This window comes from Anoplopoma fimbria, chromosome 3 (assembly GCF_027596085.1).
Source record: "Anoplopoma fimbria isolate UVic2021 breed Golden Eagle Sablefish chromosome 3, Afim_UVic_2022, whole genome shotgun sequence".
NCBI classification, from domain to species: domain Eukaryota; kingdom Metazoa; phylum Chordata; class Actinopteri; order Perciformes; family Anoplopomatidae; genus Anoplopoma; species Anoplopoma fimbria.
In genome coordinates, this window is record NC_072451.1 from 19,732,632 (window position 1) to 19,753,107 (window position 20,476).

The following is a 20,476-nucleotide window of genomic DNA, read 5'->3' on the forward strand; positions in this document are numbered from 1 at the left end:
GTCTTCAAAAGGAAGAAAAAGAGAGATTAGATTGCAGCTGGTTGTTATTAAAGTAGCTCAGAGGACTGCTCTCTTATCTAACTGTAAGTGTTGGGTCATGTTCAGTCCGTGCACTCCCTTCGTTTCATGTTATTGGTCTCCTCTACACCATTAAACATAACATGCATGCAGCGATATACTGTATGGTTGTGTAGGTGGGGAGGACGAGGAGATAGGAGCCCAGAAATACAGCAATGGGTAAAATTACATCATCAGCCCCAGCAGCCGAGGAGGGGTTACCATGGAAACCTCTTCATCCCCACCTCCTCAACACCCACCCCCCAAACCCTTATTTTGCCTTTGACCACAACAGCAGTCTGCAGATGTTTTGTAACCTGATGACGCTGACTTCCTGGTCTCACACACACACACACACACACACACACACACACACACACACACACACACACACACACACCCTAAAAAACGGTTTCAACATTTTTCTGCATCCCTTAAAATTATTTTAGACATTAAAAACAACATTTTTTTCTTCTAAAAGCAGTCATGCACCATACCATAACGTTTGACAGCTTTTTTTTAGAGATGTGTTGATTTAAATGTGTGGTCATTTAAGAGGGTGTGTTTTATAATGCTGTTGGGCCTTATTCTGAGAGGTGAAAGGTTTCACTTTCTCTTATTTATAGGTGTTATGTCATCCTTAATATCTTTAAGATATATAAAATACACACATTTAAAACTCCAATCTGAATCTAACTCTCCACCAACCCAACAAATAATAAATTGTTAAAGAAATAACAACAATGAAGCAGATTATGGAAACCTATCAAAAAACAAAGACATAAAAATGTGCACACATATCCAGTTTTAGACACCAACAATCCTTCACACGTCTATAACACATTTCCACAAAACACCCTTCCCATGCATATTTCTTTCAAAACTTAGGGGAAGAGAAACTGATAGCCATATCCATCCTAAAATGAAGGAAAACATCTATAGAAATCTTTGTTCCCAAAAATATGGAAGAAAAAATGCCCAAAAATCTTCTTATACAAATACTACAGTTTTGCTTCTCATGACTGGTAAGAACTTTGACAACTGATCGTGATAATAAAATAGATTTGCAACCTAAGTAATCATAACTAATAATATAATTGACCATTTGTTATATGGTGTTAAAAATATATAGGGAACTTTTTCCGATATTTTACCCAACCCATAAATATATCGTTATAGATTGATAGATCGACCTTTAGGATGCCAGAGCAGTTTATCAATAATTCACTGTGCGCCATAATGTCTTCTTTGTCTGATGTGCTGCTGCTTGTCGACATTCAGCTGACCGTCACTTTGTCAGGACCGTTCAGTCAGCAATGACCAGCTCCCCCCTCCCTGCCATCAATGCTTTAAAGTCAGAGTTTGTGAAACTCAATCTCCTTAATTCAGTTACAAACAAAAAAACTGCTGTGTGTGTTAATTTGATACTTGAGGTCAATATTTGATTGTTAAATAAATGTAACAATGGATTATCAGATATCTTTGCTGTTCACGTTTGATGTGATGTGATGTGGATGTTACAGCTCTGTTGATTAGACTATTATCCTGTAATTGATTAATATTCGGCAACATTATCCCTTTATCTGCTAAATTCATCATGATATTTTAGATTTTTTGTCATATTTTTTTCCAGCAATGATCACTTCTATTGCATTTTGGGAGAATACTTAAAACAACAGCACACTATGAAATCAAATGTTTTTTATGCTGTTTTGAGTATTTTTTGTCAACGCACCATATACTCAAAACCTTCTAATATGTATGTTGAATGGATAAAGTCATGTTTTTTGTTTTCTGTTTTGGTCTCGATTAGTCATGTAGTGGTAAGGGTTAATGTTAGGGTATGAATGTAAGTCAATTCATTTTAAGTCCCACATTCATTTTGTGACAATTTTTTAAATGACCATTTTGGCAAAAAGAATAAAATGTTGGAACTCATTCTGAACACCCCAATACATCTGGGAAACAGAAAATATTGCAAACACATTTTAACATTTTAAATGAACATCTATAGTAATCCAGAAGGAGACACAGAACATTGTGTGTGTCTGTGAAGCATTACAACTCCAGTCCAACCTTCCTCAACCCCAAGCTGCCGGAGGATTACGGCCAAAAATCCTCCGTTATTGTTTCTGATGTGGTATCACACCGGCTCAGAGAGAGAGAGAGAGAGAGAGAGAGCGAGAGAGAGAGACTTACTGTCTCAGATGTTGTGGGACGCACAGGTTTCAGCGCTTTACATCCCGTTCTGTGTGGAGCTAAAGCCCCGCTGTGAGTGAGCTCTGTGTATGTATGTGTGAGAGACTGAGCACGTCCAAAGCAAATTACACAAACAAAAGAGGAATCAAGGAGGCAGCAAATGAATGGCGTCTTTTTTGTTTCTGCTTTTCAAAAGACGGACAGATGGTCTAACTGAACTTGAAGCCCACTGGACATTTTATTTTTATTTTGAAATGGTACCATACATTGAAAAGGAGGGCTTTTTGAGGTAACCTGGTGGAGGTCAATCACAGGTCAACGATAAGCAAAAAAATGTTTTGTATACGAATAACACTGAGCAGAGTGCAACAAATTTGGTATTTGTCTTGTATTTAAAGATTCCCATTTCCATCTGGGAAAACTCAATGATATGCTACTTTATCCACCACATTTCAATTAGAATTTAAGTTTTTATTACACTACATTTATTTGGCAGCTATAGTTACAAGTTACTATAGATTCATATTTTACATTTTCTGTCTGGGGCCCAGTGTCACATTTCAGATGTCTACCAGTAGTTAGCAGTTCCACCAAAGAGACATTTTCCCAGTAAACCATGTGTCAGTACCATGTGCTCTTTTTACTCTTGCTCTCTACATTTCGTAACATTAGTACTCCACCGCTCGTTTTAGTCGCTACTGCAAAACCTCCCCTCAGTGAGTCTGTTTAGTTTATACAAAGTTGGCCAGCTACAATGGTCCCAATGGCTATGGTACAAATTAAAATGGCTGCTGCTCTTACCATCCTGCTACGTTGATTTGAATGTGAAAGTCCGTTCTACCCTGATTTTATTTCTATGCTGTGCACTGTTTCTACTTCCCTACCTACTTTATAAATCACACGAACCCTATGATTTATCTTGTGACCCTTAGGAAGGGATCTGGCCTCATAGGCTGGGAACTACAGGACAGCCAAACTGTAAATAAAGAAGTTTAAACTCACTCAACCTCCACCAGAGTATAATTATATATTAGTCACCAGGGGCCATTTGTCTGCAGAGCGAGTACTTTTACTTTTGATACTTTTAAAGAGAGATCCTCTTTTTTATCCCAAGCATTCTTCTTTCTTGTCAAAACCTGCTGCCTACATTACTCACATCAATGTGACTACTATTCAGGATCCTACTTCTGTTCTTTAACTTAAGTATAAGTTTAAATGCAGGACATGTAATGGAGTATTTTTAGATTGGTTGGACTTTTTATTTAAAAGATCAGAATACTTCCTCCACCACTGATTTCCAAAACGTACATAGCCAAATTATAAATGTACTTTGCCGTAATTCTCTTGTAGAGATGCTTTCTAAAAATGTTTCCCTCGCTGAACATATTGTTTCGGATTCAACGCCAGCCTGAGCGACGGTCCTGCTGGTTTAGTTCAGGGTTCAAACGGCCGTCACACTCTTCAGCACAATGGGACTCTCTGTTTACTCGCACAATAGTGTATTTCTCGTGTTAAAATCCAACAACAAAAAAACCCCACTTGACACCCAGCCTCTGCCACGCTGTTTCCACAGCTTGAACACCCTGGTGGCTGCCTCCGCTCTGGTCGGAGCCTTTTCCTCGCATGAATAATGATGTAACAGAAAGTGAGGAGAAGTGAAGGGCCTCCAGGCAAAGCTCTCGCTAAATATTAAGTCTCCTCTGGACTCCTGGTCGAGTGTGGGGCTTTTTGTAACGTTGGCATGACAACCTCTCAGCTAATGGCACAGCCAGGCCCATTGTGTCGCTCATTGTCTGTTAGAGGCCTTTGCACACAGCTGCAGGCATGTGCAATTTGGGGTCCAACTTTTGACAGATTGCACGCTGAACGCGACAGCGTGGAGCCTTAGAAACGTTAATTCTGTCAGCAGGACACAGGGAGAACGAGGGCAGTTTAGTAAAATTGATTTAATTGTGTCTTTATTCATGTCAGATTGTACTTGCTGTTATTTAACTGTCTGGACAACAGGTCTCCTTATTTTAAATATATTTAAACAGTGAAAGGTTTCATTCACTGGAGTATTAATGTTTCCTTGATGTTTTGGTTAATTTTCAAGTACGGTATACTTTATAAAGGGTTTCAAAATTGTTAATAGTAACAATTCAACTGATTATAAAACACTTCTACTACTACTAAGCTTTTAGTAAAGAAGCATGCGTTTGTGAAGTAGTGAGCGTACAACTTGATAAATGAGACTTTGATTATACTGCACTAAAGTGAGAGATTGTAAACAGATGTTTTGAAATAGTTTTGCTGTTATATGCGGCCCCCATTTTAATTCATGAAGAATTTTCTGTTTTGGATTCTTCGTTCACCATGTAGGCATGCGAGAAAAACTGTTTTCTTCAAGAATTCAAGGGAACGAGGGGTGAGTAATGAATGCACAAATGGATATTTTGTGGGTGAAGTATTACTTTAAGGGATTGTCACATTACATTTCTGTCCTGCATATATTTGCTTCTTCTCCCATTCACTTCAATTAAAAAGGGAGACAGTATCAATATAAAACTATTTCACAACTGGGTGAAAGCTAGAAAAATGGTAAATTAATGGTATGAATGTCATCTTATTTGTGGTTAGTATGAAGGTGGTGATTTAAAAAATCTGCTGTTAAAGACAGACTTTTAGTAGTTTGCTCTGAATTTTTTTATTTTGGTGTCCGGGACACCGAGTCCTAATAAGACTTGATAGGACACTCTTCTCTGCAGCCGTCTCACTCTGTGATTAGTTTAATAAACGGGGCAAAGCTTTCTGCTGCTTTTGAACAAACAAATCTGCAAACGAAAGTCATTTGTCTTTCTCTACAGTGAGCCTAGATTGTTTTGACATCCACTGGACTTTAACACTGCATGTCGATCCCCAGTGTTCAGATCCAACTGTCAGCTGAGGCCTCAGATGGCAGCGGCAAACTCATCAGCGGCAAAAGAGAAAATGAAAGACTAATCTCATCTGTTTAGTCAAACACACAAAGATTTGGGAACACGAGGGGAAACTGCTCTAAACAATCTGACAGAGACGACCAGACAGCCGCCGCTGCATTATTCATCTTCGCAGTCACAGAGAAAAACGTGGCTCTTTTTATTTTTTTCAATCACAGTCAAATGTTCAAAAGCAGCTTTTCAGAAGTCGGACACTCACAGTTTAACTCAATTTACTTAAAAAAAACACCCAAACTTGTTGACACCCCAGTTTTGGCCAGAAAACCCCCCAATTCATATTGATTATTCTGTTAGTTTTTCCGACCAATGAAATTTTTATTTTGTTTGCATCAAGAGTCCTGAATGTATTTATCGAGCAGCATTTTTTGGATTTCACACTGTTGGCTCCAAATGACTCAAAGCAGTGAAGACAATGCAGTGACCCATTACAAAGTTTTAACAGGTGTGAAACTGTTTTATAAGACTATGTGACTTTGTATTTTGTTTTTTATGTGTCCTGTCAAAGACAAAGTAATCATATTGGCTCAGCAGATCACTGAATGTCCTGACAAACATCCAGTAGCCTCTCTGATGCATCATTTATTTTTCTTATCAGTTAATTGGATCAAGTGACTTTGTAAAGTAGTTCGTGTCAACTGTGAGGTGATCAGACGTCGGACGATAAATCACAAAACTTAGCATATTTGTATTACACTATGTAACTCTTCTTATATAATGAACTTCGGCTTGTGGCCAACAGAAAAAACATGTACAGTAAAACATCATCGAGTCTAAAGCACAAAAAAATATTAAAGAATACAAATATTTAATCAGAGGTGGGACAAAGTAAGTCTCACCCCGGTCTGCTCCAGCTTGTCCCTCAGAAGCAAAGGCTGGATGGTGTTGAAGGCACTGGAGAAGTCGAAGAACATGACTCTCACAAGGCTGGAAGCACTGTGAGAGTCATGTTCTTCGACTTCTCCAGTGCCTTCAACACCATCCAGCCTTTGCTTCTGAGGGACAAGCTGGAGCAGACCGGGTGGACCACCACCTCACTGCGTGGATCCTGGACTACCTCACCAACCGTCCACAGTATGTGAGGATAAGGGAGTGTGAGTCAGATCGGGTGTCCTGCAGCACGGGGGCCCCACAAGGAACCATTCTTGCTCCATTCCTCTTCTCGATATACACATCAGACTTCACATACAACTCTGCTACCTGCCACCTGCAAAAGTTCTCTGACGACTCTGCAATCGTCGGCCTCATCTCCGCCGGCGATGAGAGGGAATACAGAGAACTGAACCAGGACTTCATAGGATGCTGCGGAAGTCCACCACCAGCTCTTTGGTTTTACCAGAGTTGATCTGGTGGCGGACTTCCGCCGGGGTAAACACTGTCCTCCGGAACCAGTGAACATCCAGGGACAGGACATTGAGATTGTGCAATCTTATAAGTACCTGGGTGTTCACCTGAACAATAAACTGGACTGGACTAATCATACAAATGCACTTTATAAAAAGGGTCAGAGCAGACTGTATCTGCTGAGGAGACTGAGGTCCTTTGGAGTGCAGGGAGCACTCCTGAGGACCTTTTTCAACTCTGTGGTGGCATCAGCCATTTTTTATTCAGCGGTCTGCTGGAGCAGCAGCATCTCAGCAGCCGACAAGAAGAGACTCAACAAGCTTGTCAGGAAGGCCAGCAGTGTGCTGGGGTGTCCACTGGATACGGTGGAGGTGGTGGGAGACAGGAGGATGATGGCCAAGCTATCATCCCTGATGAACAACACCTCTCACCCCATGCAGGACACCCTGGCAGCTCTGTGCAGCTCCTTCAGCCACCGGCTGCTTCACCCCCGGTGTGTGAAGGAGAGGTACCGCAGGTCCTTCCTTCCTGCTGCTGTCAGGTTGCACAACCAACTCTGCTCCCAGCAGACCACATGACACATGACAATAAAAACATGACAATAAAAACCTGTGCAATACATTACACTGTGCAATAATAGTTAAAATATTTTTTTCTGTCTGTAAATATAATATTTCAGTTATTGTTGATTTTCTACTGTTTTTTATTGCTTATTTATAATACTTGTTTTTTTATTTTCATTTTTTATTTTTATCTTGTCTTTCTTCTACTATGTCTCTTGTGTGCACTTTACTCTACGCTGCTGTAAGCCTGCAAATTTCCCCGCTGCGGGACTAATAAAGGATTATCTTATCTTAAGGCAATAAAGTTCTGAGTCAACTGGCCATCCATAAAAAAACGATAGCAAACATTAGAAAATGTTTACACAACATATAAGGTTCTCCAAGTCTACACAAGCCCAGTTTTCATCTTACAACTCTAATCCTTTCATAGTGAGTTTCAGTTCATGAAAGTAACAATGTTTTATACAGCGTTCAGTTGTACTAAGCTCAAACCTCGTGTTTCAGACCAACGGGAGACATTACGCTGACTACGTCCACCTCTTATACAGAGTCAATGGCTAAGTGCCACTGACTCGGAAGCGAAAATTTTAATTATTGCTAGAATGACTAATTAATTAACTTTGTATTCGTCAATTTCCTTATAGAATAATTGCAGCCTTATTTTTAATTCTTAAAAAACTTAACCAACAAAAGACAAAAATCCAAGATTCATTATGAAGATATAAACCCCTTCAGCTCTATTCAGGTCCTCCGGCAGACTGTTTCAACACCCGAAAGGCTAAAAGCTAAAAGCTTCCTCATCAAAGGTTTTAGTTCATAAATACCAGCAGAGGTTGAAGTGCCACCTACAGAAACTCTGTCTGAAAATGTCACACATTAAATTTGAAGTGGCTTCAGACTATGTCCTGCTCCGTCTTTGCTTCGGGACATCTGCAGTATTTTAGTGTGACTTCTATTTCACAGAGGTCACACCCTTTTTGCTGCGGCCAACATCAGACATTATTGCAGCAGAGTCCAGTGTTTAGAGAGCAGCAGTGTGCTGTGTGTGTGTGGAGGGACTTCAAGGGCTAAATTATTCAGCAGTGGTGGGTTTCTCTTGGGGCGGATGGAAGTAAAAGCAGAGCATCTTCGTCTTCCTCCCTCCATTGACCTGCTCGGTGCCATCAGCAGCTCCCAGAGTGCAGCTGGGTCGCATTAATTATTCATCGTTATAACTCAATGAAAGGTATACGGGGGCCTTCCGCTCTCTGCCTCTTTATCACTCCCTCTCTCCTGCTCTCCAACAATCAGCTTTCTCTCCCTCAGAGCCAATAAAACATTTGAGTTCTCCAGTTAAAGCCAACAGTTTTAAAATGTATTGATTTAATTCTTGTGCACGTAATTTCTTCTCAAGACGTGAAAAGCTAAAAATGGGCAGAATAAAGAAAGATTAAGATATTTGTCTCTATCAGCAGGCAGCAACATCAACCACAAGAGGCTGCTGCTCCTTAAATACAAATGTGTTTTAGATTTTTTTCTTTTTATTAGAGGGTTAGTTCACCTGAATCACTTTCAGTTATTTTAAGTGGAAACTAGCAGACTGTAGAACTCAAGGTCAGTCTTTGTATACTTTTTCAAAAAGCATCGTCTTGAGACTGACCCAATTTCTACAACACATTTATACCAACATTTTGCTTTCCTGAAGAGTGGATATCAAATACATCCCTGCAGAACCAATGGACAATGATAAAACAAATCTAAAACTGCACAAAACAAGTTTTTTTAACACAGTAATTGCATTCACAGTAATGGCAGTCACTGGTGAAAATGGTCTGTGCTTTCTCATGCTTTTCTCATTTAAAGGAGAATAAAATAGTCCAAAAATGATCTAGTCATGGACTAACCTAAAATTTAAGGTACAGTTTGTTCCAATTTACACTTTTTTTTCACTTACCTAAATAACCTTATATCTAGCAATGCAGAATATTAGGTGTTATTTGCCCAGTTTTTAACACATCTGAACAACGGCAGTGGAGGTAAACACAATTTTGTTCGTGATGCTGAAAGTTTCGTCTCATTACGTCTGAAAACTCAACTGCATCTTATCCTTCCAGGTCTGCGATCTTCAGTAATTAGAACTCAATTCTTTAAAGACATGTTGTTGCTGAGCTTTTTAAATGATAGCTTTAAAGTCTGTCCTCACTATTCACAGGAAAAAGACAGCACAAAAAATGTAAGGTATTTACGTTTTCTTACATGTAACTTCTGACGGTGGATGATCTGATGTACAAAGTGTTTGACTTTGACGTAGGAAATGTGCTACAAACAGTCAAACTGGTTTCTTTTAAACACAATCATGTCCATGATCTGTCCCCAAGCCTTAACCAAGTAGTTTCACTTACCTAAACATTACCAACACATTGAGGTTGCAGATCAAAAAACACTCAATCAAGTCATTGTTGTTGACATGGGTCATTTGGGAAGACAATAAGACTTTTTTGAGACATTTTTTATGATTTAGCTCGAACAGCATGGAATTTAGCTTTCTTTGTAAAGGCCTTTTCACATCGGACATTTTGGTATATCACAAGTAGTAAAAAGCAAGGACTAGACAAAATATAAAATTATAGATGACTGAATTCCATTTGGGATACCTTAATGTTTTTGCATATAAACCCAAAATATAACATAAAATAGTAATATATATGGACACAACTAAGGACATGTTTAAATAAACTAGTATATTTTACTGGTCTTTATCTTGCGTGACAAACTGAGTAACATGAGTAAGGTGACACATTTATGACCATGATGCAACAGGATTTGACTTTTGGGACGACACAATCTTCTTATTCCCATTCACTGTGTGTGTGTGTGTGTGTGTGTGTGTGTGTGTGTGTGTGTGTGTGTGTGTGTGTGTGTGTGTGTGTGTGTGTGTGTGTGTGTGTGTGTGTGTGTGTGTTTGTCTGTCCCCCTGACCCACTGTAATCCTGTGGTCTGCACTGTAATCCACACTCACACGCACGCATGCCACACACACGCACACACACACACGATCCAGGATCAGTCTGTGCCTACAACAGAAACTCAGGTCTAATGAAAGAGCGTATAATGTATCACAAGCTGTATTTAACCTTTATAATCGAGATGTATAAACATACAGATATATATATATATATATATATATATATATATATATATATATATATATATATATATATATAAAACAAGACCGACAGATGCAAACCGTAGACTGTATATAAAAGTGTGGGTGGTCACGGTGACATCAACCGCTGGTTTGTGCACTACGGTTTTGAAGCCTTAAGTTTGCTGTTTTGGCCGGTGCCATCTTGGTTATTTGGAACCAGAAGTGACCACATCTGGAGCAGGGCCAGTGCCGATAGCAGCTAGTGCTAGAATGGTTAGCAAGGTGAATCTGTAATTCACATCAACTGTCTTGTTATTTGGGATGCTAATTTTGGCTAATACAAAAAAAGGCTTAAAACAAAATGTGCTTATATAAAAAAGTACACTTTAACTCTAAACACGTTATGGCAGCAATGCCGTGGTGGCAACCTGTCAGTCAAAGCAGCCTTGATATAATTTTAACGGGTGAGTTTTATACTAAATTCAACACTGTATAGTTGTCATAAACAGGGATATTAGCTATAGGTAACAAAATATTTTTGTAGGAGACTGTTAACATGTTTAATTCTGCTGTAAAGTTAGGGATTTTAACATGAGGGTCTATGGGGATGGACGTTGGAGTCAGTTCAAGTGGCTATTTGAGGAACTTTTGGCTGTTCGTTCAATTTTTAAGACCTAAAGATTGTTGCTTGATGCAAACAGACACACTGAGAGGAGGATATCTTGTAAATACACATTCATGTTTATTACCATTTAGTATTTACATAAGACTATAGATCTGTAGACTTTTTTGACATAGACTTTTCATTTAAAACATTCATTTTTTTTCCCACAATCCCTTTTTCTTGTCAAAAGAAAAAGTAATTAATATCCAATAGTAACAACTGTACAAAGACAGCCTGGTAGATACAATAACTCACTTAAAAATTCTCATTATTTTAGTTAATGCAAATCTTGTGTCAACAAAAACAACAGCTTGAGAGTTCCCATCACAACATTTTTTTTTCTTTTCCCCCCACAGCGGAGCCGAGTGATCACAAATGACTAGAGCTCATATGTACATGCACTAAAGTGCTAGTGTTCAAAAGGCATGCAAATATTTGACTGATATTTGTACAACTGCCTTCCAAATATGCATCTTCTACGTGTTTATAGAGCCGAACATTCATCCCCAACTGAAAATAAATACGTTAGCATCAGAAATGACATCATGTGTCTCTGCTTCAGACCCGATGAAGCAGAAGTAGTTTTTTTTGTTTGTTGGCTCTCCCCAAAACTAAACAGAAAAGTCATGCTTCAATGGCCGGCAACCAAAACACAGAATGTTTTCTCTTATCGAAACAAAATAGTTTGAACATGAATTGATGTAAATAACGTAGAAAAAAAAAAGAAAAATGTAAACAGATGAGAAAAAAAAAATCATGTAAACTTCATACAAATGCAACAGCTGACCTACAGTTTCCACAGATGAGTAACTTAAGTTTCTGCAGGCACCTCTTATGGAAATGTAGTTTTAAAATGTTTTTTTTGATGATATTACAGTACATTCCATGTTCTTCTAAAAAAAGTTTGGGTTCCTCGATGGTCAGCTGGTGCTACTTGGTGGATACCAACCCCCCCTTCAGGCTCCATCCGTTGGGAGTCTCTAGATTAAGGGGGGATTGGGTTTCTGAGGTACTGGGTCTTTTAGGCTGAGGTGGAGGATGGAGAGAGGAGGTAGAGGACGGCCTCACGCCGGCTCCTCGCCCTCCAGGATGGTCTTCCGGTGTCCTGGCGGCGGGAAGGTGAACCTCCTCTTTGTGCCCTCGCTCCACTTGGGGGAGGAGCAGGGGGAGCGGGAGGCCCAGCGCGAGGGGGGGCGGCGGTTGGCCGGGCGGGCCGGTCTCAGGAAACAGGAGTCCAGGGGTGGAGCCACCGGAGAGCGAGGCAGGTCCTGCCAATGACAAGGAGCTGTCAGTGAGTGGGGGGCGTGGGGACGACGACAACGAGGCGAAATAAACAGTAAGTGAACGGATTTAAACATAAATGAAAGAAGTGAAAGAGTGAGCAGGGTGAAGATGAAGTGATTAATCTTCCACTTCAAGCAAAGAAGGACTGAATGTGTCAAGAAGAAGAAACAATGTCAATTTTATAGGAACTTTCATTTTCTTAGGCGATTTCTATTGTTAGTGTGTTACCATTCTGTCTACAACCACCCTTTTAAATTTGTGGAGCAGCAGTTTTTTTAGGTACCTATTTAAAATCTAATGCAGTAGATCCTGATGAAGATTGTGGTCTTTTGCTAAAAGCAGCATAACAAACAAGTAAGTGGACCTTGAGTTCAGATTGTTTAGCAATGTCAAAAAATTAATGTCTAGACCAACTACACCAAATCAGTTAAAGATGTTAAGGTTACAAATATAAGCATTTTCTGAATAGAATTTTAACTGATTATATCGCAACATGTATTCAGCAATTGCTTCACAATAACTATGTTTACAACCCTATACACAAATACAGAGTAATCAGATGAAAACAATAGTTTGATTTAACTACACTGGGGTATTCCCATAAGCAGAATTCTTATCAATTCATATTTTCTGATATTCTTTTTTCAATTTAGACGACGTAATTGTGTATCACAATATCTCCATATATGATTTCATCATAAGCCCTACTTCAATCCACAAAATCAATACTAAATGGTAACTTTGAGGCTGCAGGTGGTGGTGGTGGTGTAGTAATATTTATATTCTCATGTTCCCCTTGTTTACCTAAATAAGGGACAAAATATTAAAGACAGCCTTAAAAAGATGTAATGCTGATAACCAATATGAAGGGATGATGAGCAAGAAACTAAAGAAAGCTAAAATAAAATGAACCAGTAAAATCCACAGCCTCTCAGTGACTCACATTTTAACTCATCTGTTCAGGTAAACATGCGGTCAGATAATCAGGTGTGATGTGTAATATATAAATAAAGCTGTCATTTAACAATGCCTAGTTACTGCTGACATAACTCAGTCCCTCACTGATTGGAGGATCTAATGATGCACAACTGGTTTCACTGATTGAGATAATTTGCCTCAAAATCATAAGCAAAACCAAGTAACAATAATTAAAACAAATCCCAACAAGAAGTGTGACTGATAAACTGATGAACTGGCAAAAAACTTGAATAAAATAAATGATATACCCTGAGAGTGGTGAGTAACAAGGCTTATGCCGTGTTCAATTCCTATTTTATTTTATTCAAATAACAGTACGACTGGGAAACTTTCCAGAGCGCTCCAATTATTCTGACTTGCCACTTAATAATGTTGAACAAATAGACATGGAAGCCTCTAATTAGCCAAAGTCCCTTGTTCAAAGTAACTTACTTGATATAATGTTATATCGTCAACGCACAGTGTTTTTAACTCACACACAACCAACTCTGCAGTCATTTTGAGTTGTGCAATGATGTACATCAAGTCGTAAACATGGGAGGATCGCCCATCTCTGTCATTTGTGAAATGAGTCGAATAAAACACGACGAAAATAGTGAAGGACAAATTGTCCTTGTTTATGTGCAAACATGGAAGTATAGTCGCCTTGCATCCATTTATGTCATGATGACTTTAGATTTTTAGATTTATGCAAACACAGGGGTTAATAAATCTAGTTCAGGACTGTGTATGCATATTTCAGCTGAGGCATACATAATGATTAATGGTGAGTATAAAACAAACATATTTAATGCATCTGTCCCCTGATGAAAACAGTAAAAGTGAATAAAAAGAGGACGATAAGAAGAGAGAAAAGTGGCTGAGTTTTCTTCCCCCTTGTCAGAATGATGACGGAGTGTGATTGGGTGAATGATCACAACCGGGACATCACACCACCGGCCTGATTTATAAATAGCTCATCTCAAGGCGTTAGTTTTTTGGCTGAAGGATGGGATACATCGAACCCACAAAGCAACAATCTAGTTCTGCTAAAAATACACGGCTGTGAGGCTGCGGTGGCCTGAGAGGATGAACTGAAGAAAAGAAAAGCGGTCAGATGAATGAGAAGGCAGACCCACCAGTGAGTGATGTGCTACAAAAACTGTAGTTCTAATGGAACTGATGGGAAAACAAGTCACAGAGATGGAGGGGCGGCGTCTCCATCAATAAATAATTTGTTTTTGAATACAACTGATGGATTGGACACACAATCCAGTTTTAAAGGGGCAGCTTGTGGGTTAAAACAAGATTTCCTGTGAGATGCTAATAAATCAGATCATAAAACACCACAGATTCATGCACCAGTAATGAGAACAGGAAGTCAGTGACAGAGAGGCTGCTGAAGACAGTAACGTGAACAGCTTCACATCAACTCTGACTTCTCAGTCGATGATTCAACCTTAAAGGGGAAATCCACCATAAAACACTTTAACACCATTAAAACAGATAACGTGATTGCATCTGTAGGCATGTTTAAATTTTTTGTCACCATGGATACTTATCCAAAGAAAGGATTTGCAGCATCGGATGTTACATTATTTCAGCCTAAGACAAGAGATTTCACAACTGAACAAAAGTTAAGCTTTTAAGCGCAATTTCATGGCTCTAGGATTTGATGGATGATCATAATGGGCCAAGTCAATTCAAAACTGCTTGATTTCAATATGAAAACTCTCATATACTCCACTGTAAGCTTTCACTCAGTTTTTATAGTTGAATATTTTAATTTGAACAGTAATTGATGAGTGTGAAGGGGCTTTGATTTTATAGTTATTTAATACATTTTGATAATGCATGAGTAAATTAACGGTTTTAAATAGTGCATAGTTTTTTATAAATGTGTTTTTAATATGAGATCTATTTAGTTTATTGAGGGTTTAGATTTTCTAAGATATCCACGCCTTCGTCGTTTGTGCGTACGCATGGTCAGAGGCACTTCTCAGTTGCTTGCAGAGTTCGAACAAGTAAGACAAATAGGACAAATTAAAATAAATGAAATTCACTATAAAATGTAAGGTTTTAGAAACGAAGAGCAGTGTGATATCATTATAAATTTAATTAAATCACCATGTTTAGTTAAGTAGTTTAGTTAAAATATTGTACTCTGTCAACAGGGGACTATTTGACTATTTGAAGGCTAAAGGATAAACTTTGTGACTCTCCAGGCGATCACAAGTTTCGCAGGGCAGAGTGTGAACAGTGTTACGTGCACTTAAAAACTATTACAAGCAAGTACATCTCAAGGCTTCAGTGGCTTTTTTTTTTTTGTTCAGAAAGAGTCTGCAACATTTTTAACACAAAACATTACCAAATAAACCTTAACCTTGTTATAATATCCACGTTTTCATATTGTTTGTTTTCCAAGTTTGACTTCCTGAAAGCTTGAACAAAAGCTTTTTAGCTGCCGTGTCTCATCGCTCAACTCTCAAAACTTTTTCAAAGCACTTGAACCCCTCATTTAAGGAGAGTTATCAAAACAGACCAGAACTCTTTGCTTCAGCCACCTACCACATAGAAATGCAAAAAGTTGCATCTTTTTTCCGCATATTTGTTTTTCAAAAGTGTTTTTTCATAATGTAGGAAATGACTACCTGACCTACAAGCAGACGAGGGAAGCAGAGGAACTCCAGCACTCGTCATAAAAATACACTGACAGGCTGGTAACATGTTGTATAACAGTGTGAGAGTATCTGATGGTGGATTTTCCCTTAAAGCATGCACAATGGACCAGAGAAAGCAGTTAATATCCACCAGGAATCGAACACGACCCCGACAGGTGATAGAGTATAGAAAATTATGAGTGTTAGCAGCAGTCATCTTCGGTTAATCTTTCAAGGACTTGTTAGTGCGAGAGGAAATGGTTAGAGGGAGGAGGAGAGAAAACACTGTATGGAATTAAAAGAAATCATGAAACGTCAGTCCATCAAGTCGCACACGTGGTGACAAAGAAGAGGAGCACCTGGTAGAAACACAATGTTAGAATAATCCAGATGTTATTATTATTTTATGCAGGGCCCCCAAAACAACCTGCACTGAGGAATGTGTGAAACGTCCAAAAGAGTTGATTTTTTTGTGTCACGTTTACTGGTTCAGATGTTATCTGATCAGCCGTCAAGACACAATCTGAACACTCTTTGAATCATGTGGACTGACTTTTCTTTAAAGGACCATAACGGCAGCAGGATCCATTCCGCTAATATCAAACCATATATATGTCACATTACCGCCAAACTTTGTTACATTTCTTCTCTGGGTGGTATGACAATCAACTTGTTGAAGAGTGAAAAACTACTTCAGGATTTAGCTTAAATAATGTATTGTAAAGACAAAAAATATATGTATATATGTACACTTACTAATATCTACCAGGTTTGTCTCTTAAAAAACTAGCCTTGGTTAATGTCAGCATTATAGCATCTCTGCTTACACATGCTGGCTTATTTCAAAGTTAGCAATTTTCTTCAACACTAGATTTTCCTGTATCATGAGCAGTGAAAAGTGAATGAGTTAATGACTTCAGACAGCTGATATCTACTCCTCAACATGAAGCTGTACTGCAAACAATTAGAAGTTTTATCACATAAGTTACGGCTCTCCGCTGGGGTGGACCTCAACAATACAAATCCAGCTCAAGTAATTGATTAACATTCTCATGCTAGTTACCTAAAAGTTGATTTTCATACCGTTCTGGCTGAAAATGCTTTTAAATCAAATTATCTCAACATGTATGGTATGAGACTAGGTTATTTATGTGGTTAATGGCCCAAAACATGCAAAAAACCACCATTATGGTCCTTTAAAAAACAGATGATCTATAACAAAGAAACTGAGCATGCATGCATCAACACAATGATACAGATGTATGGCCGTCGCACAACTTTTGACACCAATCCGATGGCTTCACACACTGTCACTCTGCCGTCCTGTGAGGCATGCATTAATGAAGAGGGTGAGGGTGAGGGAGGAGGAGGAGGAGGAGGAGGAGGAGGAGGAGGAGGAGGGGTCTGCAGGGCGTGAGGTGAGAGGTCCCTGTGGCTGGTAAGAGGAGGAGGAACTTACATCACGGAGACAAGAAGAGTTAGAGTCCCCAAGGAGTTGTTAGTATGACAGTGTGGTTCTGGATCAGAGCACAGCGGACAGGGAGGAGGGGAAGGGAGAGATAAAGCCCAGAGGGGAGGAGGGGGGGGAGGAGGAGAGAAGATAGAGCGGGAAATGTTAATTGGTAAAATTGGGAAAAGAGGAAGTCTGATAAGTTTGGCATATCAAAGGCAGAGAGGTTCTCCAGAAGAAACAAAGTGGCTGATTTCAGTTTGCAGACCACACAGAAAGCTAAGTAAACACACACCCATTCACTTTAGACCTGGAAAGAAACTCAACTAGGACTTTGACCTTGATGTGGACACACAGGCCGGTGGGATATTGTTGGAGATAACAAAATATTCAAAATGAACTAAACCAAAGTAGTGTTGGATGATGTGAAGATTTACACCGCGATAAAGGTGATAAAGTTACTAACAGGAGATATTTGTCATCCACTTCAGTTTCTGAAATGTTTAGTTTCGATCAGAAAATTTATAAAAAATAATAATTTTCCATTTATTTAAGCAAATGTGCAAAACATTTGCAGATTTCAGCTTCTCAAATGTAAGATTGTGCTTTTTTATTTCTCTGTTTTTATACTAAAATAAATCGCTGCAACTGTAATTTACCTAAAAGCAACAAATTAAAGTCTGAAATTTGAAATGGTTTTAATGTGGACCTTTGATTATATTTATTTTTGAGCTAAAACAACGAATGGATTGACAGAAAATTGATGCATAACAATTCAATATCTTTCAGTTACACAAAACAAGTCATTTGAAGACACAATGTTGAGCTCTAAAAGATCGTGATTGTACTTTTTTCAATATTTTCTGAAATTCTATAGACTAAACTACTGAACAATTAATTTAAAATATATATAGTTATTCACTGGATTAGCAAAGAAATCTGACTGTAAACTTACTTTTCCAGCAAATACACATTTTGGTGACACCTATAGCAATGTTCATTTTGTTTACTGGCCAAATTTTTGCATGGTTTGAAAAGGGATTTTTGATAAAGACATTTTCCCACCCTTCTCTGTGTGTAGTTATCAATTTGACACACGATACACAGATATGATCCGTATCCAGGTCTATATTATGATATTAACATATTGTGCGCTTAACTACCGTCAGAATCCTTTATTTCCATCCGTCATGCACAGAAGGCATCACTTAGTGAATGACTGCAGGAAACACGCACTCCACCATCATCCATAAAATCACATATCAGCCACTAATCTTACTCTTGTCTGTTCTGCAGATCAGCAAGCAGCAGCTGGTGAATCCTTCATGTTTGTGGACGTATTAATCAGCATGTGTGTGTTGCTCACTGGTCATACTATGGTTTCAAATATACAGCACGTCTTTTGGTATATTGTTTTAATGTACAGCTTTAATACAGCATGACCTACTCGTTTTAATCTGTCTTTTGTGGCGTGCTGGTAAACACAGTAATCTGAATGCATTTTTCTTTATGTTTCATCCTTTAAACATAACCAGAAAGATGGTTTTCTGTCTGTCATTTATTTTTTTCCCACAGGTCAGCTGAATGGGTGGTGAAGAGGACCCGACCAACGTGTTAGTGCACCTGTTCTTGGTTTATTTTGGTAAAGAGGAAATCAAATTGCTTCAAAAACTGGAGCCCCTTAAAATGCAGGTTGAACATTTAATCAGAGATTTGCTTACAATGATAAATTATGCAACTCTGTAACTGTGATCTCACTCTGATCATTACTGCGAGATCATTAATTCCACCTCCCCAGTTATCCAACACATAAATCAGGTTTCGGTCGGGCCTCAGTGAAAGTTAAAGCACAGAAATAAAAGACAAACTACAAGAAGAAAGTACAGAAGAAGAAGAAACCTTGAAAAGTGTCTACATACAGCCATGAGGAAAAGTTCAGTATTTTTGAAGAGGGTCAAATATTTTGACATTACCATTGCATCAGTCAGTGCTTTCCATCTGAGAAAAAAGCAATATTTTAGTGATATCATAACGTAGTTGTTAAGCTTTTTCTCTGATTAACCACAGATGCCTTAAAGTTTGTCTTCAACCATTACAAGGAAAAATCCAAGGCAAAGTCATAAATATTTTTGCATCATGAAACATGGGCCCCAGATCAAATGAATGATGAAGCGCTGAATCCAGTGCGTCTGTATATTTACCTCCATACATCCAGACTGTCCTCTGTCTGAGTCGGCCGGCCTGCTGCCGTCTCTGCTGTGGCTGCTCTGTCCTCCAGCCTGCAGCCGCCGCTCATCCCTAAAGTTCTGCTCCTGCAGCTTCTTATTGAGGATGCGGGCGGTGTTTTCAGCCAGCGTGTAGCCCGGTGGGGCCGACAGGTCCTGCCTTATGCTTACCACCTCTGGGTTTTTGTCCCCCTGTGTCTCCACTATCAGCTGCACGGGGCTGGGGGAGCGCCCGCGTGCTATCCTCAAGCACTCGTTCCTGGGGTCCGTGGCGAGAGCCCCGTGGGCGGGGCTGGGCTCGGTGGTGGAGGGAGGGTCGGGGCGAGAGCGACTTGGGGACTTGTTGAACTTCTGCATGGACTCGTAGGGCACGGGGTTGTGGTCGATGATGTTGAAGAGGCTGGAGAGGCCGTCGTTGATGGTGGTATGGACGGGGCTGTCCCGAGTGGTGGTGGAGCGGGCCCACGCCGACTCGCTGTTGCCCTTCTGCGGTGTGGTGGGGGTGGGGGCGCGGCTGGTGTTGGGTAGCTCAGCCTTGTTGGATGTGGACAGTTTGCGCTGAAGCTTGGGCGAGCCGTACTTTGGCGAGCAGCAGGGTCGCTCAAACTTGCTCTGTACGACGGGAGAGTACTGAACCTTCCTCGTGCTGCGTGACGGGGAGGAAATAGGCGTCCCGCCGCCTTTCGGGGTGAGGCAGCGGTGGGGGCTGCTGGTCAGGTTCCTCAACAGGTCCGTTTGTAGACCCACACTGATGGTCTGAGTGGTCTGAGTGCCTCGTGTGGTGAATCCGTTGGTCTGGCAGGCGGTGTCCCTGGCGACGGGCCCCGGTGGTGAGCGGATGGCGTTCCTCACAGAGATGGCCACCTCCTTCATGTCGTCGCTCATGTTTCTGGAGAGCTGAAGCTCCAGGGAGGAGGTGAAGCCCACGGCGGGGCAGATAGGAGACTGGCTAGGAGAAGTCCTCAACCCCC

At 39.9% G+C, this 20,476-nt stretch overlaps 1 protein-coding gene across 1 annotated transcript in view; it reads right to left on the bottom strand.

Moving 5' to 3' along the window:
• Positions 1-11,993: 11,993 nt before the first annotated feature.
• LOC129089326 (microtubule cross-linking factor 1) overlaps positions 11,994-20,476 on the bottom strand; it is a 57,113-nt gene continuing 48,630 nt past the window's right edge. The window contains 2 exon segments of the mRNA XM_054596736.1: positions 11,994-12,197; positions 19,482-20,474. Of these exon segments, the coding sequence (XP_054452711.1) occupies positions 11,994-12,197; positions 19,482-20,474 (1,197 nt within the window).